The sequence below is a fragment of the Lepidochelys kempii genome, chromosome 10 (genome assembly GCF_965140265.1).
Source record: "Lepidochelys kempii isolate rLepKem1 chromosome 10, rLepKem1.hap2, whole genome shotgun sequence".
Taxonomy (NCBI): domain Eukaryota; kingdom Metazoa; phylum Chordata; order Testudines; family Cheloniidae; genus Lepidochelys; species Lepidochelys kempii.
Window position 1 is genome coordinate 82,539,735 of NC_133265.1, and position 23,207 is coordinate 82,562,941.

The 23,207-nt window shown below is 47.8% G+C and overlaps 1 protein-coding gene across 12 annotated transcripts in view; it reads right to left on the reverse strand.

Moving 5' to 3' along the window:
• Nucleotides 1-1,066: 1,066 nt before the first annotated feature.
• TLE3 (TLE family member 3, transcriptional corepressor) overlaps nt 1,067-23,207 on the reverse strand; it is a 47,170-nt gene continuing 25,029 nt past the window's right edge. For 4 of the 12 annotated variants that reach the window (XM_073304508.1, XM_073304504.1, XM_073304500.1 and 1 more), the window contains 14 exons: nt 20,035-20,239; nt 17,044-17,060; nt 14,005-14,124; nt 13,652-13,702; nt 12,793-12,945; nt 12,210-12,342; nt 11,303-11,487; nt 10,248-10,324; nt 9,466-9,715; nt 8,996-9,243; nt 8,134-8,281; nt 5,108-5,258; nt 4,137-4,213; nt 1,067-3,660 (listed from right to left, as the gene is read on the reverse strand). In XM_073304508.1, coding sequence (XP_073160609.1) covers nt 3,553-3,660; nt 4,137-4,213; nt 5,108-5,258; nt 8,134-8,281; nt 8,996-9,243; nt 9,466-9,715; nt 10,248-10,324; nt 11,303-11,487; nt 12,210-12,342; nt 12,793-12,945; nt 13,652-13,702; nt 14,005-14,124; nt 17,044-17,060; nt 20,035-20,239 — 1,923 coding nt within the window. In that variant the 3' untranslated portion in view covers nt 1,067-3,552. The remainder of the gene's footprint in view (nt 3,661-4,136; nt 4,214-5,107; nt 5,259-8,133; nt 8,282-8,995; nt 9,244-9,465; nt 9,716-10,247; nt 10,325-11,302; nt 11,488-12,209; nt 12,343-12,792; nt 12,946-13,651; nt 13,703-14,004; nt 14,125-17,043; nt 17,061-20,034; nt 20,240-23,207) is intronic. The other 8 variants (XM_073304505.1, XM_073304501.1, XM_073304507.1 and 5 more) reach the window with 5 other exon arrangements.

A 23,207-nucleotide genomic window follows, 5' to 3' on the forward strand; every position in this document is an offset into this window, starting at 1 on the left:
TTAAATTGCCAACTTAATTCTACATCCATAGGATTGTGAAGACCAAGATCGACTCGGGATTGATCGGTGCAGAACTGGGGCAAGATGGTTCTAAGGAGAAACTCACACCAAGAACTCTGAAGTATCCAAATTTTCTGTATTAATTTTTGTTCAACCTTTAATTAAAGGCAAACTAGTAGGTAGCCAATTCTCCGTCTGTCTCTTGAAGCAGGTACCACCGTATTGCCAATACTAGAAGCAGTTGCAATCATCCTCCCAGGTTACTTCTGTAGTCTCTTCATCCAGGGGCGTGGGAGCTCTGTACAGAACAGATATTTTCGAAAATAAGACTGAATTTTTAAAAAAAGAATAATGTGGAGGAGGAAATCCCATCACCAAATCTATTGGATTAGAGCACACAGCCAGCTTCGAGGCCTGGCTATAGTGCTCTCATGACTTGTGCTTGATTCCAAATGTATTTTAGAAACATCTGTCACAGGAAAAGGAAAAAGTAAAATGCTGGCAGAGGTACTTTGAAGTCTCATTTAGCAGCTCTAATATATTTTGCTGTTGGTTTGTCTTTCACAGCTGACTTCAGCAGTCATTTACATCTGGTAATACTGAACAGTCACACCCATTACCCACCAGTCCCCTTGGGAGCAGGCAACATGAGCCACATGCTCTGAACTGCTACTCTACGGTGGCAACAGGGATACTGCATCAAGAGCAGGAGCTGGCCTGGGGGATTGGTCCTTTGATCTCTGCTTCCTCACTTTCCCAGCAAGTCCTGCTTCCCAGCCACTGTGCTCATGACCTAAATGGGAAGTTTTAGTTACTCCTTCACACAACAGAAAAACAGTGCACATTCATCTGGGGGTCCCCCAGCACTATGGGTCTGATCCAGAGTTCTTCAACATCAATGCAGAGACTCCCATTGACTTCAAGGGACTCTGGATCAGGCCCGACCTTAGCAGCAGCGGCCCAGCCCGTGACTATGGTGAGTAGGAAACCGAGATCCTGAACTTAGGTTTCTCCTCCATCAGCTGACCTGCCAGGCTCTCACCGCCGGTAAGAATAACAAAGGCCATTTTGTTTGTTTGTTTTTATTAACAACTCAGTGCAGGTTTTCAGAGAGCAAATGGTTTATAGACACTTGGTATTCATTTGAGCTTCATTACATTTAGTTTTTATTCTCTCTTTACTTTCTTTTTTTTTTTTTACAAAACCGGTTGTAGTTATTAACAGCTGTACATATTCTGCTACATCCTTTGGTGTAAAGTAGAGACAGTATGACTTAGTAACCCTCCGCCTACTTAGCTACACCCACTATCTTTTTTTTTATTATTTAAAAAGCACCAACTTGCAAATAACCATTTTAGGACATTAGCTTGTGGTGTTTAAAGTGGGAATTTTCACTCAAAGTCAAAACCCTCTAAGCCTTTCCAACTCATTCCAAGTTAGTTGTAAAGTGTGGCTTGTACACTGAAAAGTGACTCTAAACATGGCACTCTCTGGCTCTGTGTTCATTGATTCTGAATGGATTAATTCACATGGGGGTCTGAGAGACAAGCTGGGTTCATTAGCACTCACATTATCACCGGTAATAATGATCCTGCAACTGGAACTTACTAAAATCATTCCGCGGATGATGAGCAGGCCATAAAAGAATCCATCTCCTTCTGCTATCACACCGAGGAACAATACAGTGAACAGAAAAAAGTAAAAGTGTGCAGTCATTCAAAATAAGCAGATCTGACTCTCCTATGCATAGAAAGCAGATCCACTGAACACGGTGCCATCTTTACATAGTCATTTTTCTAAACATAACTGCACTTCAAAAACACTCTTTTCTTTAAAAAGATGCTTTTTTTTACTTAAGAGCTTTTTGTGACAGTGCATAACAAATCAAAATTCACACTTTTTGCACGACAGGCAAGTTTCTTGGAATCAGAGGTGCATCACCACTAATAAGTCTCATGGGGTACACACTTTTGCCTTTGAAATTTCCCTTGTTTTTGTTCTGGGGGGAAAAAGTCCAACCTTAAAATGTGAGACTTTGGGGAAAAAATTCCTATGAAGTTTACTTTCACCCCCAAATCTACGTTCTCCCCCACCCCAAACCAATAGCTACTGCTGGAGGGTACTGCTGATGACTTGCAATTCAGACATGATGCTGAATGTACGTCCAACAGAATGTTAAAGAACATCTCCAACTTCATCGTCCGTTTCTTCTTTTGTACTATCGCTTTCGAACAGGTAGTTTTCACCATAACCCTAATTACTTTTGACCAGATTAAAATCAAAAATTAAAAAATAATCCATAAAAATGTAGTATAAAAATTCTCTTCCATATGCTACAATACAGGGTGAGCACTTCTGCTACACAAATACTTTTATTTCCCATTTATTTATTTAACCTTTTAGTACAAAATGTTGACACACTGGCCTGTGTGGGGATGGGTTTTGCTCCGTTGGAACCAATATACCAAAAGTGACAAGACCATAAAGCCACAGACCCCTACCAGAGACAGCGCCTCGCCCCCACCTCACACAAACCCTACTTGTTAGTAAACTTTGTTTTAAAAAAAGAATTGTATTTTAAAAGGTTATCAATTCTAATTCTTTACTTTCATTTGAATACAAAACACATAAGTTGCTATTATCTTTTGTGGCTCCCTGAGCTGAATTTTACTATGCTTTCTTTGAAATTATTCCTCATCATTTATGTCCGAAGATCAAGAAGGGCTTGAGCAGAAGTTTCTTAGAACATGGACTTCCTGTTTTCTTCAAACATATGAGCACAAAAATCCATATAAAAATTTGATTGTTTTGCTGATGTCACATCAGTAGCTGAAGATCTGACCAATTGAACTTCAGTCCATACAGTGTTCAAACATTTGACTAATACACTGAACAATTCACATGTATGACAGTAGGAACAACTTTCACCAGTGGACATCTCTGCTCAATCTGGTTACAAGCTGCAGGTCAAAGTAGTATCTCAAATGGATACTTTGGGGGGGGCGGGGGGGCGGGGAGGGATTGCCACCACCAAACCCATCAGTGGAATACAATTACAGCAGACAAAAAAAATTAAAAAAAATAAAATAAAAATAAAAAATACACAACTAGTGTACCAGGAGGATTAACCTCACCCTTTCAATTCTATTTACTAGTCCGTTATTTACATTTTTCACAAGTCTTATATAGAGCGCAAAAAAAAAGTCACAATAAAAAATAAGTCCTTTATAGTGCCACCAAAGCGCAGACAAAAGAACAACGAAAACCCTAAAACCAAAATGAAACTTGTTGAGGGTTTCACTGTGCGCCATATTTGCAGACCGCCAAATAAATCCATATATGCCACGGCTTAAAATAAAAATTGCTGAAATACATCAGTCCATGCACATTACTCTGAGTCCATGAAGATCCACATTACACAGCCTGGCAGGAAACACTCTCTCAATGCATGGCTGCTCTTCTGAAGGATGTAGGAAAATGAAAGGACTTTGCCATTGTCTTGTCAGACTCGAGCCTAATATTCAGAGTTGACAGCCCTGTTAAAATCCTTGTTTAATAGATGACCTCATAGACTGTGGCCTTCTTGTCACCAGAGCCTGTTACAATGTATTTGTCATCTGCTGAAATGTCACAACTTAAGACGGACGAGGATTCTTTTGACTGGAAAAGGGAAAAAAAGAAAAAACTCAGCTCAGATTCTAGATCTTCCACTTTCAACTGCATTTGACTAAGCAGAAAAGCTTCTTTGTGATGAGACAGTTACTGTTATTTACATGCAAAAACAGTGATACATTAAAAGTTTCAGAGGCACCAAAGTACGCTTTTCTGTCAAGTTCTTTCAGCCACATTCACTTATATTTACTACCAGTCATTTTTAGCCAGTGGGTTCTCCTCTCAGCTCCACACGTTTTCTGTGAGACACTGACCCGACGGCTTGCAGACATCCCTATCCTCACTGCAGAAGAGTGGGATGTTACATCTGCCCCGTTCACGCGGTAGGTGAGCCCAGATTTTAGTTTCTGCACAGACAATGGTGTTAGCCCCTTGCTTGGAGACCCGAGGTCACTCTCAAACCCTGCTTGCTGCATACAAGAGGGACAGATGTTTGAAAGGCCCAAGCAAGAGCAGCCTCTTACCTGGAATATGCTTGCTCCATATGGCGTTCTCCAGGCATTGAGAAGATTATCCTTTCCTGTGCTCACAAACCATTTACCTAAACACACAAAGCACGGTGTCAGTTCCCCCACACCAGGGCAGGTCAGACACAAAAGCTGCAACTTCTATTGTGTAGGTTAGTTTCACAATGGGAACATTATTCCAACGGTGGGGCTTTTCTGAGCCAAGCCTCTGTCAGCTCCCAAGCAGGAGATTATTAGTGACTGTGAAATCAATGCATGCACCATAGGGAAGGTCACGCATTGCCCCTCTCCATTTCTGAGCTGAGCCCACATATACTAACAATACCTACCAATGAAAAGGTCTGGCAGAACCCTGGCAAGTGACACCACGTTTCCTTGTATTTGCTATCTACATATGTACCAGCGTAGGATTATAGAACAGAAAAGGCCATTTTATTATTGTTAGTACCTTTTAATCAACCGCTTTGATAAAGTTACCATCACCATTTGCTTGCCTTGTCACTTCAGAAGGCAACTGGCTTTGCTTTGAGGATAGCAGCAAACTGGGGTAGCTCAAAATGTGAAATTTTTAGTAAGACGATTCACCACACCTAAGCCTTGGCTGCCAATCAGTGCATTTTCCCTCTGCTTTGGTTAGCGAGTTAACGTGTGGGCAGGACTTTGATTAACACAGTTTTCAGTGATATTGCTTAGCACTTCACACCTTCAATTTGATTGAGCAGGGAGGTTGTTTTACAACTGGAACCTACAATTTAACCATCCTCCTTACAAATCCTACTGGAAGTCGTCTACACATGTGAATATACCATGGACCAAACATATACAATCTCTTATGGAAACGCTCAGGATGGTGGTTCAGAGAGGTCCCAATTCAGCCGGACTTACCCATATGCCCAACTTTAAACACACAAGCAGCCCTGCTAAAGTCAATGGGACCAGAGCTCTTAACTAACCCAGAGGTAACTTACCACAGTAGGCAAATTTGAGTGAAAGGACGCAGCTCTCGTGCAGGTGAAGCTGGTATTTATCCGGCTTGGTGTGGTGCAACACCTCAACGTTGCTGCTCTCCATGCCCACTGCAAGCCACTCCCCAGTGGGGCAGTAACCCAGCGAGAAGATCTAAAGGGATATTCAAACAGTCTCAAAACTCAAGTCGTTCATCCCCTCGCCAGCCAATCAGTTTCCTGGATTTGCCAAACCTTCTGCAACCCACCTTGCTACAGACCTGGGTTTTGTAAAGAGCAAAGGTAACAGACCCCCCAGGCTGTGCTGGAGACCACCAGGGTGCTCCTTTACCCAGAGAGCAGCCATGGTCTGCTCATGTGCATGCCATGCTTCTCCACCCTGCCCATGCAGCAGGCCGCGACCACGCTGGGGTCACTGCCACAACAAGGAAGCAGCTGAGACAGTTACTCCGATGCCAGTTGTGATGTGGGCACCCATCAGCTAGGGCCCAAACTCACACCATCAACTGTCCCATTTTTAGTCACTGCAGACCTTACCCAGATTTAAACAAGCAACCTAGTGGCGAAGATTTCTGTAGCCAGAACTACCCAGTCCCCTAAAAATGCCTCTCCTAGGTTGCTGAAGTGTAAGTATTTTCCTCCTGACTGAGTACTGCCCGGTATACGACTAGTCCTAACCTAACAGCAACAGAAATAACTGCACACTTTGGGGCTGGCCGAAACACAAGCCCGGTTTCATACAATGAATTTCCCCCACCCGAGAAGAGTACACATTTACATCGCCACCCAAAGCTACAAATTCTTCAAGCCCTGGTGACAGGGAGTCCAGTAGCAGTACTTGCTGAAGAAAACTGTTTACATAACATATGAATTGATCTACTTAAATGAAAGGGGGAAAAAAAAAAAATCAATGGAGAATTATCCCGGAAACTGCAGGCCCTTTCTCCTATGCACACTCAGAATCTTAGTAACCAGGAACTAAACACTGATTATCCTGTTTTTCCTAATGTAAGCTTCAGTGCAATTAAATACAAGACTAAGCTTCTGCACTGCTGCATTTTCCATGGCTTCTGCAGCCAGGCATTACTGACTCCAGCTCTGTTGAAAGCAGAGGATCAATACAAAAGGCACATCATGGAACAGGAACTTTTTATTTAAACACACACAGATTTGTTCAGAGAGAGATTCTGGTCCTTCTATTGATGGAGCTGGAGTGGGTCAGGAGCATTGTTTTCCTGGAATGGCAGAAAATTCCCTGCTCTTCATTTATAGTCTTATGCTATTCCAAGTTCCAGTAGAACTGAATAAAAATTAAGGCCTCTGCTCTCTCCTGTCCTGGGGGGCACACATGCCCTGGGTTGATATTAAATGGGTGTCCTTGCTACCACAACTGACAGCAAGATCGACAACTCAGAACAAAAGTGATTTGCTGAGTTTGGAAGGAGTCTGCTTCAATCTCCTAAACTACTGACATTTTGAGTCCAACAAAACCAGGACCCACATGAACAAGATACAAGGGATTTTCTTCTTTTGAATCCAGCACTGTAGCCTCAAATGCAGCCTCCTCCAGGGACGAGTTTCTAGCCAGAGCATTTACAGAGATGGACAGAATGCGTCTTTCCAACATTTCCCAGCATAGGAAAACTCTGCCTGGAAAGCTGCAAGATTAACTGGGCTTTAAGTCCTGCCCGTTCCTGGCCTGGAAGCCACAATGGCACTGACTGCATGGCATCAGGCCAGCCAGATTCCCTCTGCCAAGCGTCAACACAGTGGGAACTCCTGACAGGCCGTGTGTTCAGCAGAGCCGTCAGAAACGCACCATTTCTATTCCCTTATCAGGCACTTATTTACACATGTAACTAGCGATATGGGGGCTGTGGAAACGGATGCGCAGCGACAATGGCCCAGGCTCAGGTATTTGGAGTAAGCCTCAGGGTACTCGGTGTGCAGTTAAATAGAAACTGGAAATCCCATAGGAAGTTGGGAATTCGTATCACTTACAGCAGCAGCAGACCAGGTTAATCCAGCATGGGTTTGCTCACCATTAAGACAACAGCATTTACCAACAGTAAGATCTGAGATACTAGTTTACCCCTAAAGATGGTAATCCAATGAAATTAACAGGCAGCATGTTTAAGGCAAACAAAACGAAGTGCTTCTTCACACAACGCGCAGCCAACCTGTGGAACTTACTGCCAGGGGATGTTGTGAAGGCCAAAAGTATAACTGGGTTCAAAAAAGAATTAGATAAGTTCATGGAGGACAGGTCCATCAACGGCTATTAGCCAAGATGGTCAGGGACACAACCCCATGCTCTAGGTGTCCCTAAACCTCCGACTGCCAGAAGCTGGGACTGGATGGCAGGGAATGGATCACTCAATAAATTGCCTGGTTCTGTTCATTCCCCCGAAGCATTTGGCACCTGACATTGTCATAAACAGGGTACCACGCTAGATAGACTACTGGTCTGACCCAGTGTGGCCAGTCTCATGTTCCTACCTATGGCAACTGTGTGGCACCTGTTGACAAATGCTGGCTTCTTAATAGCAACCACCGCTCATGTCACTGACTTCTTGACAAAGGAACAACCACGGTGTTTAATTAAGACATTGCAAGTCCGTACACTAACAAGGAAAAGCATCATTCCCCTACCACCCATAACCTGCTAGGGACGCAAACCTTCCAGCAGGGCAGTCGGGTCTGCCCCTCTGCCCCACCTGTGTAAGACACCCAAAGTCCCAGGGTTGTGGCACTCTCCCCTTTAGATTGCTAAGAATATTAAGACGCATCCTGCCAGTTGCCATGGAGATCCTGGAATGACATTTCAACACACATAAGAGAATCAGCCACAAACTCCAGCCAACTACTGGTGATACCAGATAACTTTAAACCCACTGACGAGAGAACAGCCCACCTCAGTGCCAAAGGAAACACCCCATTCGTCAAAAGTCACAAGACTATGAAATTTGCAACAGCCCGGAATCGGGCAGTCTTCCCTCCTCCAGAGGCAAGAGAAACCCAGCGCTTACCTGGGAAGTGAAGTCATGTTGCTGGAGCTGTCTTCCTTCCCTAAGGTCCCAGGAACGCACTGTGTTGTCCAGACCACCTGTCCATAATTTTGTACCATCATGCGAGATATCTATGCAGCTTGCGCCATCTGTGTGGCCTTGGAATTGCCTGAGAAGCCAAAATCCAACACGCAAGAGGAAGGGCTTTAGAAATCTCAAACACACACATTTGTCTCTCTCTCAACATTTGTGTTACATTCAGGGATCAACAACAGCTCATCGGTATCTGTACAGTCACTCCAAGGTCGAGACAGTCACTGATAAGGAACCTGGATGCCATGTTTATATAGAAGAAAATTCTGTATGTGAGACAATGCAATCCAACAAATGAAGTTGCACCAGTTCCAGTCTGTTCTGCAGGCCGAGTACTGGCAGGGACTTAACTGGGGAAAGAAGTAGTCGTGCTTTCCTGAGCTCTTCCCACAAAATCAACCTCTCCCATCTCTCAGAGCTAACATTTCAGGTTCTGACACCTCCACCGGTTTGCACTCAGTTCCCATTTTCAAGGTTTCGTAGCAGCTAGAAACTCACTTTCCTTTCTCAATGAAAGCTGAGACGTGAGAACAAGAAGGAAGCTTGAGAGAGATGCCAGTGGACACTGGCCCAGTTTGAGCTCTGATCACAATTTATATATTGCACCCCTAACCTAAACTAACACTATTTCCTTTCACTTATTGCCAGTCTTTCTGCCATTTGTCGTCTTGAACAACCCAAGAATGTTGTTCAAAATTAACGTTTTGGTATGAAAAGCACACAATTCCAGACACCGACCTTACATACCTTCACACTGGTGTCTTCGCAACATCCATTTCTAAAGACTCACCTGACCAGTGTCTGGTTGTGGAGATCCCACACAGCAATATTGCCGTCGCTGCAACAGGAGAAGCAGACTTTTGCATCAGGGCTGATTGCCAGAGCATAGCATGCTGGGGCAGAGGAGGTCAATTCAGCCTTGATCCTTGGTGTCGGGGAAGCCAGGTCCCAGATTGTAAGCGTACTCGCTTCCCCTCCCACAATAAGCGTGCGGCCGTCAGGGAGGAGTTTGCAGGAACGGATGTAGTTGTCTCTGTTCTGCAGGAATAAGCAACAGTGCTAGAGTTACCGGGAGGTTCTTGTCCAACTCGTCTTGTAACAGGCACAGGGGAAAGTAAGTGACATTCTTTCTGCATGGTCAGCATGAGCAAGCTCACTATGGTTCTGAAACTAGTCAGAACGGATCAGGTTAGCAAGAACACACACAGCAAAGCATCGGTAGACACTCGCACCCATATGCATATTCCGCCTGCAACTTACCAAGCAATCCAGCTGTGAAATGGGACTCTTACTGCCCGGCTGGCTGATATCCCAGATCTTCACACATCCCTTTCCTCCGGTGTACACGTGTCTGGTTGGGTTGCTAATAGTCACAGCACATACCACCTCCCCGTGACTCAGCGTATTGATCTGCCGAGCGTGCCTTGGGATGCCAGGGCCAGCAAGGGCATCGTGGGGGAACGGGACCGGCTGCATCTGCCCATCAGCGCTTACGTGAAATGAGTAGGCTCTGTAGGAGGAGGACGAAGGCAGGGGGGGAATTAGGCCAGGAGAGAGGTTTACACACATGGCACAGAACCTGCAGTCATCATGTAGTTGCTTGACTGCTCTGATGTCTGGGCTGTGTGCTCCCTTTCACAGGGAGCACATCTGCCAGTCACTGACTTCCATGGGGATGTTGAGGACGCTAAGGAGGCCAGACTAGACAATCACAATGGTCCCTTCTGGCCTGGGAATCTCTGATGGTCCCTGCAGCTCTGAAAATGTTCAGCTGTGCACTCTGTGCTCCCAGGGGCGGGACTGTCTGCAAACCCGGGGACAAGGCATCGAGCATTCTGGAAGAAGCCACGTATCTTTCGCACTAAGGCTGGGCAGCACCCACTTGCCTGCGCTGTTTCTGGCTGGGGCTGGGAGGTGGGGTGCGGGAACGGGGCAAGGGGCACGTAGAGGAGTAAAGCAGCATGGAAGTGGTGGCAGGAGGAGGAAGCAAACGCCCCATGTCACCTAACCATAACAGCACAGGAACAGAAAGGGTGGCTTACGGCTTCCCGCCGGGTATGGACGCAAGACTTGTGGGGAGACCGGGGCCCCTCATGGGTGGATGGGGGTCAAAGCCGACCTGTAAGACAGACAGAAACAGCCTCAGATGCTGGCTGCTGAATGAAAAGTCCCCGCTTCTGACACACACCAGCAGCGAGACTGAGCCAACTCCCACATGGCATCGGAGTGTGCAGGGGGGAACAGATGAGTACGGGCTTTCCCTGGCTTTTTGCATTTCACATCACTCCTCATGCCCCTAGGACAGCTGATGACAAATCAGTGTGCAATTATTATTGTTCATCTCCCCAGAAATGGGAAGCTACTGCCAGGATTACCCAGGGTCTGGGGATCTGCAGGACTGGAGTGGAAATCCAGTGGAAACAGGTGTTCCCCAATGTCCCGCTGCTTCCAGATGGGCAAGGAACCCTATGGCCAATGCCAAGGTCCTTTCTCCATGTGCTAATCAGCCCATACTCAGGCAAGCTCTCGACAAACCTACAGGAGAGCCTGGGTCTGGACTGGTTATAACGGGCAGGGACCCCAGAATATGGCCCCACGAAAACAGCTGAGATCAAGGCCTGTGCTCGGATTTACACGCCCCTGCAAACAGGTGCCGGGGCTGGTCCCCAGCGGCGCGGTGCCATGGCAGCTTCCGCTAACTCCAGGCCAGTGCTCAGCAGCTCTCGGTTCAGACAGAGGCGGCTCTCCCGGCTCCCGCAGTCCCCGCGTTGAGGTTTGCTGGGTTTACACTGCAGGAGTTGGCACTGAAGCCAGGCTGTTCTCCGAAAGCCCATCAGAGGAGCAGAACCAAAAGCAGCTGTCTGCAAGCACCTGGCTTTATAGCAGTGACTCACTCCACCGCCCTCCCCGCTTGTAAGACGCCGACTGGGTGAGAGCCCAGAGCTGGCTGTTCGCTCCCCACGGGGGAGAGCCCAGAGTTCAGCACGCTGGCAGCTGCCTGCTGCACTCTAGACTGCCTGGGCTGGGAAGTCCCCCACCCCGCCGCGACGCGCCCGGCCCCGGCGTGACCAGAGAAGGAGCTAAAAGGTCTACGTACAGCTCCGAAGCTCACCATTGGCGATCGGCCATAAGCGGCCGCGGCACTCATCTGGGGCGGGATGTTGTGGAGCCCCGCGTAGGCCCCCGGGCTCGTCAGAGAGCCGTTCATTTCATGGTGTCCCATCATGGCGAAGGGAGCCGCATAGGAGCCAGCGATGGATAGGGGGTTCCTCAGGGCAGACGCTGGAGAGGAGGAAATTGGTCACCACTAGATTCACTTACCAGAAACCTGGGAAAGTTCTAGCCTGCTAAACTAAATCCACAATACCTGACTCCTTGGGGCATCCCACCCCCGCCCCATGCTCCTGTCTCCCTGGAAATGGGCAGGGACGGGGCGGCTCTAACGGGATGACCGTTAAGGCACAAACTAGCAGCGTGTGGTGGGTGAAGAGCTGGGGAGCTCCACATGCCGGAGGAGCAAAGCCCGGGACGGGCCCTGACACGCTGGCCTCCAACCTCCCCGGCACGTTTCGGTGACATGGCAGCACACTGCCGCCATTCTGACACCACGGCAACGGAGACTGCAGTGCGGCTCTCGGCGTTCAGCCCCGGCGTACGCGGGTGCGGATGTCGCTGGTTTCAGGGGGAGCTGTAGCAGCTCTGAATTTGGTCCAAGCTCTCCTCCTCCCCGCGGCAGCAGGAAGGAGCGTGCACATGCTGTGTCCTTCCCTTTGGCTCGCTGGAAATTGGGGCGGCCCTGGCCAATTTGCCACGTTAGGTCTGCAAACTCCTCCAGAGCTCTGCGCCCAGCACCACAAAGGTGGTTATACAGCTCTGCAGCGGCCAATGCCATAAACCATCAAACCCTCTGGCATTTAGAGCGTAGGAGGCCCCGGTCAGAATCAGGGCCGCACTGTGCTCGCTATCACATAGCAAATCTAGGCCTCTCCCCCAAAAGCACATACCCAGTGGGTCCATGCCCGCTGGTTTGCCCGGCATAGGCCGAAGGCCTGGAGTGGTACTCGTCCCGGGAGTTGGGGCTTCGTTCCTTGGCGTAGGAGTGTTTGACTTGAGCCCAGGCGTTGACGATTTGTCGTTCTGGCCAGAAAGAAGAAAACCCAAGAAGAGATGTGGCTTAGTGATCAGCACGAAGAGACCCCTCTCCTTTCACTGCGCCTTGCTGCCCTGCCTCAGGCCCCGGCAGCGCTGAGGAGCAACTCAAGGAAAGGTGCATGCCTGGCTCGAGCTCACGGACTGGAGGTGAAATCCCCGTGAGGACAAGGCAGTGTGTCATTGTCACTGAGTTCACAGGGTCACATTAAAAGCCGGTCTCTCGGGACGACAACATGCTGCCTTGTCCTCACTGGGGTATCGCCTCAAGCCAGCAAGCTTGAGCTAAGAACGCACCTTTCCCTTGGGAAGACGTGGCTGAGAGGTTTAAACACCAACTCTGCACACCACATGAACCAGCCTCCTTCCAGAGGTCGGGACAGCCCCAGCCCTCCCCCCAGCGCCTGGCTGCCGTGTACTTGGCGCCAATCCACCTACATGGCCCAGGTCTTTAGTCTTCGAGGAAGGCGTACTGCTGGACGAGGCGACCGAAGCAGGGCTGTTCGGAGCATCCTTCTTCAGCCCTCGGGTTTTGTCTATCCCGTTCTCAGGCGGCGAGTGGGCTGGGCTGACGCGGGGTGTAGCTGGATCCTAAAGACAGGACGCCATTTAGCACCCGGCCAGTGGCAGAGGTGGGGGAAAGCTTTCAAGTGCCCACTTGTCAGGGTTTTTAAAGCGCAGGAGGGTCATGGCCATGCTGACCACGCAATTCTTTGTTTCACATGCTGTCCTCACATTCAGATACAGCGGGAAGGGCCTGAGTTTAAGGTAGCCCAAAGAGAGAACGTTTAAACTAAGGGGGGAAAGGGACTGGCTGTGGGAGGGGACACAGCTCCTTTCACTTCTGGGCTTCAGTTCAAAGCCGGTATCAAAGCAGTGGCCTGTGTGAAGAGAGCTACAGCAGGACAGGCCTCAATACAACGCGTAGCAACTCTGTGTCCGCACCACAGAAGCATGGACAAGTCTCACTGATCAACGCCTTGTCGGGGCTAAGCCAGGAGAGGCCAAGGGAAGGACAGGCCTGGGAACAGGACAGCCTTCTCCAGCTCAGGACTGGGCCTGCCACTGCCTGAGCGATCCCTTTCCTGTGGGGACACAGTACATGGGTCTCAATATGGCCGCTCTTAGAAAGAACAAGGAAGCGGAGAAAGGCAAGGCAAGGCCTCCTAGCACTAGACCGTGCTTTGTGATGGAGATTTAAGGCCTGCACACCAGGTCTGGTGCCTCAGTTCCCCCCGCAAGTCAGCATTAAACCAGAGCGAAAGCAGCAGCCTTGAAAAACGACACCCATGCTCACCTCATTGGAGACGTCAACCACCAGGTCATCGCTCTTGTCACCATCGCTGTCCTGAAACAAACAGAAAGTCACCCTACTGCGAGAAGAGCCGACTCCGCCAATCCAGCAGTCAGGGGTAGCATTTTCAAAAGCACCCATGGGATTCTGGAGCCTAGAGCTCATTCAAAGGCAACTGGACTTCAGTGCTTTTGAAAACTGTAGCCAAGATGACTATAAAGAAACCCATCACAGAAGGAGCTCTCTTATCCTGCACTACGAGATCGTTCCCCCATGTTACACCATCTGGCTGGAACACCTAGTTTTCAGACACGCGCAAGAGCTAAGGGAACATCAAGAAAGCTCTTGTGACTTACATAGCGGCTCATGCTGTCCTTCTCCTCTGCTTTCCGCTTTTTGGCGTCGATGCTGTAGTCTGTAGAACTCCTGTGTTTCTCACTAGCTCTCAGGCTGTCTGATGGTGAGACAGAATTATTCTGGAATCACAGAAAAAAATCCAAGAAGGTGTTCAGCTCCCCATTAAGTGGGTTATCGCAGTTTCAAGTGATTTCAGAAGTGGCAGCTTTTAAAGCAGCTAAAACGGTCTCTGAACAGGGCTGATTCTTACACGCAGACCCCTGACCCTCTCAAAACGAACGAACGCACACACACACACACACGCTATTTTTATGTAATTCTTATAGCCCTGCAAAATGCAAGCAGCTGAACTATGATGGGAGCCAGAAGAGAGCTCAGGGCACCATCCAATGGCTTTCTTTACAATCACACAGAAGGATGTCGAATGCCTAATTAAAGGGGTCATGCCCTCCAGGGCCAGGGACCTGCCTGTTTGAGTGCCCCTCTCTTCAGGCCATGTGGCACCAACAGAGGGGCTTGCTCCTGGCCTCCTCCTCTCCCCAGGTCAGAAGACAGCTTTCTCCACTTGGGAGCCCACTCTGGCTCTGACACGACACAGACTTTGGCAGGTGAGCAGCCCGGCTAGCCCCGACAACCCTGCACTACTGAGCTCTACACAGAGACAAAGACAAGGACACCTGAAGCTGCGCCCTGACATGCTGTAGGGTAGGACTGTGGACAGTTGTCTTCAGCTTCCAATGACCAGGGCCCTGATCCTGCAAACAGCACCACGTGGGCAGACCCTGAGCCTGCATGGAGCCCATCGGACATGAGCAGGGCTTTGTGAGGGGCACGGGGGTCTGTCGGTGCAGAGCAGCCCACAGCTTTGTGGCACAACTTGCTGAGTTTCGAGTGCATTGAAAAAAAGCTCACCAAAACTAGCCAGTTCTTGGGAACTCATTTCCTCTACCACACAAGTACCTGAATAACTTTCCTCTGGCCAGGAGCCTCACTGAAGTCCTTAATTATGTGCACAAGTAAGGTTACTGACTTGCTAAAGGGTCCGCAGTGTCATACTGATGAAGTTATGCATTCTGGATGAAACTCTGGTTCCCATTAAGTCAGTGGCAGAATTCTCATAGACTTCAATGGAGCCAGGATTTCATCTGCTGGGTTTATTAGAAGGCAAACTGCAAAAGACTCAACATGCTACACTGGAACTGTTTTACATCAATTGCAACTGGACCACGTTGGGAACCGATCTCTGCCAAGCCACAAGACATGCAGAAAAGATTTTAAAAATAAACATTGACATGATGTCAGTATGGTCACGTAGTCAGGTTGGTGGGCTTTGTTTTGTTTTTCCTCTAAGCAACAGCATCCGATCTCAGAAAACATCATTCGATACGTTTGCTCCTCCAACAAGGCCTCTTGCATGCCAAGCGTTAGCTAAGAGCAAAAATGGCAGAGCGAAGCCGCCTTCTGAGAACGGAATTTAGCATGGAAAAAAAACCAGTTACTTGGCCTTTAACTACAGCAGTGCAAACTGGGGATGTTCTCAGACAGACGCAATTCAATTAGTTTCTACAAGCTGCAGCAGAAATTACCATCATTTCATTTCTTATAGGAGTGCCTGCCACCCCATGCTACATAGAAATGTTTTTAAGCTCCTCTGCTTCCTTTTCTTTGGTGTCTGAAAAGGAGAACTAAAGCAGTTCATGTTTCTCCTCAGTACCCAATAAGCAGCTTTGGATAACACCAGGGCCTTTCTTCTCAGGCAGTCATGCTGAAAAAGCTCGCAGCTACCAGAGAATCATGTCAAGCATTTAGAGGCATTGATCCATTCAGCTGTTTCTTGGCGCACAGCCAAGAAACTAAATATTTTTTATTGCTCAGGCTAGGAAATATGAATGAATCTAGTTTTGCTTATAGTTCACATTAAACCCCCAACGGGAACATTTTCCCAACTCCAAAGAAAAAGGAGCCCAAACATTTGTATATTTCGTACAAAACCCGCCCTCACCGTTCCCTACAACCTTAACAAGCAACTTAATGATGGCCAATCCCTCCCGTCAGCCCCCCCTTAAATGGCACTTTTATTTCCATCTGCATTTGACTCTCAAAAGGCCCATTTGTGGTCTCTGCACTGTGAAAGTCGGCTATGCACGGATGACAGGAAATCAGTGCAAAGTGAAGACTCAACTGTTTTTTGTCCTGCCAGCTTTTCTTTTAAACAGAAAGCATTGTGTACCTTGGGATAAGGCCCAAAGCAAGGGCTGGAGGGGGGTGAGGAAGGGGATAGAATTAAAGAGGGCTGAGGAGGAGGGTGGACTGTTCTTTAACAAAAAAAATATTAAAGAAAAAAATAACTAAGTGCGGCAGCAGGTTTGTGTTAGTTTCTGCCCATGCAAAAATGTCTCTCTGGAATCATCCTCCCCTTTTCTTGCCAAACACCAAGACTGTCTTCTAAGATGCAACCAAGTCAAAACAAGAATTAACAAAAAGCTGCTCGAGGCAACAATTGCCCACAACCATTGCTATTTAGATGGTTAGTTAACTGCTTGACCTTCCAAGTCCTACTTAACACAATGTAATAGCCAAAGCCATCCCAACAGATTAGATGACCCAAGATAATAGAACAGTGATCAGGAATAAAATAGCTTTCCTAATCGCTGAAGGAGTTTTATCCCTACAGACTTGACTGCACTCATTCACAAAGCTTATTCAATTGAAACAGAATCTTAAAGCTGTGCAGCAATCAAAAAGATTTAAACCAAATCTCATAACTGGCATACAGGAGTGTACCGGCAAGACAATGTGCATTTGCTTAATGTTTACTTCAGCAGAACCGAAGCGGAACATAGTCAAAGTCAAAAAAAAAAAAAACTATTTTAGTTAGCTCCACCCGTAGGATTTTTTTTTTTTTTGGGTCCAACAGAGATCACTAGAGAGTCTAACCCCGGAAGTCTGCTTTTAAAAACAATAGATAAATTAAAAGAGCACAGTGATCAGAAACCAAGATAAAAAAGAAAAAAGAAAAAGAACATAACAGAACTTACTGCATTTGAGTCTCGCTCTGTTAGGAATGAGGCCCGTGTCAGAGGTAAGGTCCCAGCCAAGATAAAGAGAAGACAGAAAAATAAAACAAGTTCAAATAAGTCTTAACAGAAAATAAACCCTGCAGTTCCTCATCACATGCGACTTCTGGCTTAATTCAATCAAAGCGTTTCTGGCTCTTTTCATTTTAAATTAGCTTCCCTTGCTCAATCACACACCCCCAATATTCCCCCACCCCCCCGTTTATTTTTGTTTGTTTTTTTTTTGTCTAAGTGAATTATATGGCAAAATAAACAGTGTCTAAGGGGAAATGCATTGAAATACAAAGAGAAATGGCAGGAACTAAACTATTTACACATGTTAAGTCATAAATCCAGGAGGCGAAGATACTGAACATCCAGACTCATCCTCTTTGTAGAATTACAAAGATAAGTGTTGCCACTTTAACGGGATGTGGTCAGAGGTTTAGTCATTAATTTATACATAAATAGACCCATTCTCCCACTAGTTTGCCTGACAATTTAAACTCATGTAGAAAAAAAATGAATGTAATTTGATAACAACTTCCAATAATTTTTTCCTGAAGCTTTCACAGGGAAAAAATACCCACGACAATAGAACCTCCTAGGTTAGTAGAAGCACAAGATAACTACTCTAAAAGTTGATATGTCTAGGGGGAAGAGACGTGAGATCTTGATATATTAATAGAGAGCAGAGAAGTGTGGAACTCCTCCAGCACTGTACTGGTTTGTAATTGACTTGATGCCACCATTTTTTGTTCTACAAAGATTCTCTTATTATCTCTAGTGATTAAAAAAAATGACTTTGGCAGGGAGCATTGTTTATTTCCAGACGAGTGCAAGTTTCCAAGCAGATTTCTTGCAATTAGAGAGAGACTGTGCAGTTTCATATGATTCATTAAGCCCTGGCAGCCATTTTTAAGCAATAACTCTTGCTGTGTCCATATCTAGATATAAAGCTGGTTGGAGTGTTCTCACTGCCACCTGTAAGGAGCTCGTAAGGACGACACTTGCAAAGCATCTGAGTGTGTACAGTATAGCTATTTTGGATCCTCAAATAGATTACACAATTAGGACTAGGTCCCACAAATGGAGCGAGAGGCCCTGATTTTAGGAAAGGCATCAACTAAGCCTCCAAGAATAGGCCTGCATATAAACTTATGGACACAAATCAGACTATTAGCAGGGGAAAATCAGGCAGCATAAGGTCAAATTGCTACAAAAGTGTGTCACCAAACCATGCTCACTATTACACACGGGCAAAGAAAACACCTCAGGGCCCAAGAAAATTAAACTTTTTTTTTCCCCATTGGAAATAAGTTGCTCCAAACATGAACTCAGGATTTGGCTAGTAAGAGGAGAAAGGCACCTTCGAGCAATCGAGGTCTCTGAAATATGCTGTCATTGTCATTGACAACAGGTGAATTGCAGAGAATGTTCTACACCAGCCAGCCAGGCTGACTTGGGGGCTCACACTGGAAATACCCAGACTCCCTGAAAACACTAGTCCCCACAGAGTCAACTTGACATTGGCTTAGTGCAGGGGTAGTCAATAGGTGGCCCATGGGCCAAATCTGGATCGCCAGATGCTTTGGAACAGACCCCAAAATCTTTTTATTTACTTATTATTGTTTTGTTGTTTTCTGAATGTTCTCTGGAGTCTGGACCTTGACAAAACATAATTATTGCCCCCTGGCTTAGCGCCTTTGGGACAAGACCTCAGGAACAGAGTCTCCTGCTCAGGGCAGAGGACCAAGCCCATGGCCCTTTGTGTAACAAATGGGGTAGCCCTGATGGCCCAGCCAAAAATTTCAGGGGCTGGGTTGGCTTATCCCCAAGGGGTATTAGTCACCATATAAAACTTACCCTCACTTTTATTTTCCAGCGTAAGGCATACAGTCAGAATAAAAATAAAAGACTGACTTTTCCAACCTGTTACTCCGCTACGAAACTTCGGGGTACATGATGCCAGAGCTACCGTGAAGCTATACTAGAGCCAACTCTGAGTTCGCCAGGTAAGTACCTGTTTAATATAACTGCAGTGCTGTAGTTTCTTTTCCCATTATCCTTAGGGAGACAAAAATAAAACACCTTTGCAGTGATTTTTTTGTTTTGTTTTTTGTTTAAAATACACATACGGGATGTAGCAAACTCCCTATGTGGCAAGTGGTTGCTCTGACATCTGCAGCACGACCCATTGTGGATGCCAGTCTATTTTTAATTGGCGTTAAACGTCTCCACCCAACCCACTCACCGGGAGAGCCTAGCGCCTGCCGCTGAACTCTGGGGAGCGGACACGCTCTCTGCAATTCACCCTTAGTCTGCACACGCTGCCGATCCAGTTCTGCATCAGAAATGTTCAATGGTCGGGAAAAGGAATTAGTGCATCCCAGTGCATGTTCTCCTCCAACACATTTTTTAAGCGCTGCCTTGCTCGGTTCTATTTTTTCTGCCCAGATCCATTATAGTCAGCTGGGCCAACCCCTGGGGGGAAAGGACCAGGGACCACCTGGAAGGAGCTTTGCTCCATACAAGCACATCAGAGGGTTAATGAACAAACCCTCAGCCCCTACCACCTAGATAGCCAGGCCAGAGCCGCCACTACAAGGCACAGATGGAACAGAAGAGACGGTCCACGGCTTCCCCTATGCAGCGGGATCCCATCAGTGCAAAGACCAACCGGCTGCACTGCAGAAGCCAAGCAAGTCCCCTAGGGTGGGAAGCTGTGGAGATCTCTAGAGGGTGCCGTGAGATGAGCGGTCTCTGTGCTAGGAGGGTCTGGCGCCTCCTGCAGGAGCAGAGGGTGCCCCAGGGTTCGGTCCCTGGTTGTTAGAGGAGTCACAGAAGCTCACCAATGCTTTTGCTGTAGCATTGCCCGTCAGAGGCTTAGGAGCGTTTCTGAAGAGCCCCGAGGCGCAGAGACGAAGAGAGAGGGAGACAAGAATATGTATCTGTAAGGCCTTTTGTTCTCACCTCGGTGATCCAGGTCATGATGGTTTTTCTCATCTTTAACGGTCAAGTGGGCTTGGCTCCCAAGGGCCCCAAGAGCCAGCAGTCCTGAGCTACTCCCCGTGACGGGAGGGATTCCTGGCGGCTGAAGGCCTGAAGGGTGAGGAGGCAGCTGTACCGGGGGGCCGTGAGCAGCATGGGAGAGGTGTTGGGCCTGGAGCTGCTGCTGCTGCAATAAAATCAGCGGTAAGCAATTGATGGGAAACGGCATGTTATGCAGATATTAAATGGTCATGTGACATTGGGAGGAGTCTCTGGAAGGGGCAGAGCCTGCTTCACGCACTCAGAACATTATGGGGGAATATTAAACTGGATTAAAACTCCATATTCTTCTGTCTGCAAGGAGAATCCATGCTAGGAAGAGTCAGACTGAAGGGAGGGAGGCACAGACACAGGGCAGAGCTTATAACTGCAGCCCTCTGAGCCAGGGATAAATAGCATAGGTGTTTGAAAGACATCACTTGGGGGGTTCCATTTCATTCCCGGCAATCCACATTACCGAGAGAATCTGGCATTTCTGAGATGTAAGCAGAACAAGGGGGGGAAATACACCCAGCACAACAACTCTGAGGCTTGTTTTTGCCAGATGTCAAAACTGATATGATCTGGGAAGAAAGGAAAAGGGTCCAGCTATCCTTTTATGCTGCCTCAGAAGGCAGTTCCTGCTTGTTTGCTGGGGAGTAATTTTAAGGTATTTGGCAGTAAAAAGAAAAACAGGTGGTTAAGTCTATTTGCACTTCTACTAGAGTATTCTAGCCAGCGCAGTGATACTCAGACTGAGGGGCGCGAGCCACAAGTGGCTCTTTAATGTTGTCTCCTGCAGCTCTTTAGTATCATCTGCTGCAAAACACTGCGTGATTTAAATATTAACCGATCAGGGTGCCTGTGTTTTATTTATTTATATACATGTCATACTGTTTAAATAGGACTAGATAGTTCTATAGTAAATGAAACGAATTCCCACATCTGCTGCTCTTTTGGGTAATGCTGATTACTAATTTGGCTCCTGAAACCCTGAGGTCTGAGTATCTCTGAGCTAGCCTATTAACCAAGCGCCCAGACTTCCAAATGGAACAGGACCATTGTTACGAGCTTTGCATCTAGCAAGGAAGAGCCACCGTTCCCCTAAACGCCCCAGGCCCCCACAAAACAGCAACATTTCTAGTGTCCAGATTCATTGCAACTCTACCCATTCCCTAAAACAAAGAGGCCAATTCCGCCCTGGCTAATGCTGCCTCCACCGTGGCAGCACACAGGGAAGCCGGCTTGGGGGCGGGTTACGGATCTGGTTTTTTCTAACTCTGTTTAGCAATAGAAAGGAGAACACGTTACTTCTCACTGGAAGCGTCGCACCCCCGGGAATAACGCCCGGCAGGCTGTACCTCTGCAGCTTGTTAAGCAGCTCTGCTGACAAGGTATCAGTTCCCGCCCGATAAGAGGAGTACAGAAGAGAAAGGAAAAGCCAGCCAGGTGGGTGGTGTTTTATTTTAAAGCACACCAAGCAGACTTTTGCCAGTGCCTGTCACAAGGACACGAGCTGCCTGAGCTTGGACCCTCAGCATGAACCTGCTGCTGGGTCTGTGGAGAGTGCTGCCTTGCATCAGCACCATGCTGTGCCTATAAACTTGCCCTGCGACCCAAGTTAAAAGCCCTGAGGGGCGGGTGAATACTAGCACTGGTGACAGGGTGGGGTGATTGTGAAGAAGCATTCAAGGCTTTTGATGTTTATCCGAATCCCTTTGAAGCTACCACTTCCTCAGCCAAGTACCTCCCTTTGACCCTCCCTTTGCTACATCAGAAAAGCCACAATTCCCTGCTGCGACATCCTGCACCCAACTGAGGCAGAACCCACTGCAAGGTCTAATCGATCAGGCTTTCTGCTGGGGCCTGTTCCAGCCAAGGCTTCCCAGAATGGCTCAGAGCACACAAGGATTTCAGTGCAGCAGAGACAGTCAGGCCTGATGGATCTGGACACAAGGTACCCAATGAAAGAAGGACCTGAATATTCAGGTATACCTGAAAACAGGGGGCAGAGAGAGGGTGTCCACCTCCTACCCTTGCAGGAGGTCCCAGTTTCAGTATGGAGAACAGCCACAGACTTGGGCCTCTCTCAGAAACAGATCCCAGGTACGGTTGAATGAAAACCTAACACACCGTTTCCTCCGGAGGATGGCTGTGGGGCCGCTGCATGGCCAGGGACCCATAGGCCAGTGCTGGAAATGATGAAGTTGCAGGGCCAATTTCTGCTCCCTGCGGCTAGGCAAAGAACTGGAAAAACTCCTCTGAAGGCAGTGGCTTGCTTTGAGTTTACACTGGACCATGGACTACAGAACATGAGAAAACAAGAGGAATTTGGTTTCGGCCAACAACAGCTGGGGGACTCCTAGTTGTGCAGTTCTGAGCTCAGCTCTGCTGGGGGCCTGGGAACAATGGGGTTGTTTTATCCTTGCACCACATTGTCCATTCACAGAGGGGAAATTACAGGGGTTTGGCTGCAGTCTGAATTGCCTGCTTCCCTCTCCCGTATTTGTTTGGGTCATTTTAAGCAGTAAGTTATTTACTCAAAGGCAGTAACTCCTTGAAAGGAGCCATTAGAGCCTGTTGTGTCAACAGTGAAAGTATGTGGAGGGATAGTGGCTGCTGAAAGGGAAGGGAGTCAGGGCCCTTTGCAGCCCTAAGGATCTGAGCTGTTGCAAGTATTCTCCTTCGAGGCTCCAGAATTCACTGAAGGCAGAGTTACATGCTGGGTTAGCCTGTCCCCAGACGCTGCCTGCATTTGGGGCTTCAGGGAACACACAGAGCTGTAGATACCTGTTACAGCCTTCTACAGGGTGCAACGTGCACCCCATCCTGTCCCCAGCTCTGAGAGGCACGACCTCACCCTGCCATCTGGGCTAGAGTCCCCTGCTCTTTCTGAAGCACTAGGACAGAGGTTCTGCTGAGCCGGGGCACAAGGGCACAAAGATACTTGGGGCGGGACTGCGGGAAAGCTCCTCGAACCCCGTCTTGCTTGCATCTGCGCTACCCCCACTCCCCCGAAACCCAGAGAGTTGAATTGTTAGGCCCTGATCCCACCAGGCGTTGAGGCTAGCAGGAGGCAAGGGAAACCCCTTCGGAAAGCCCCACACTGACTAACC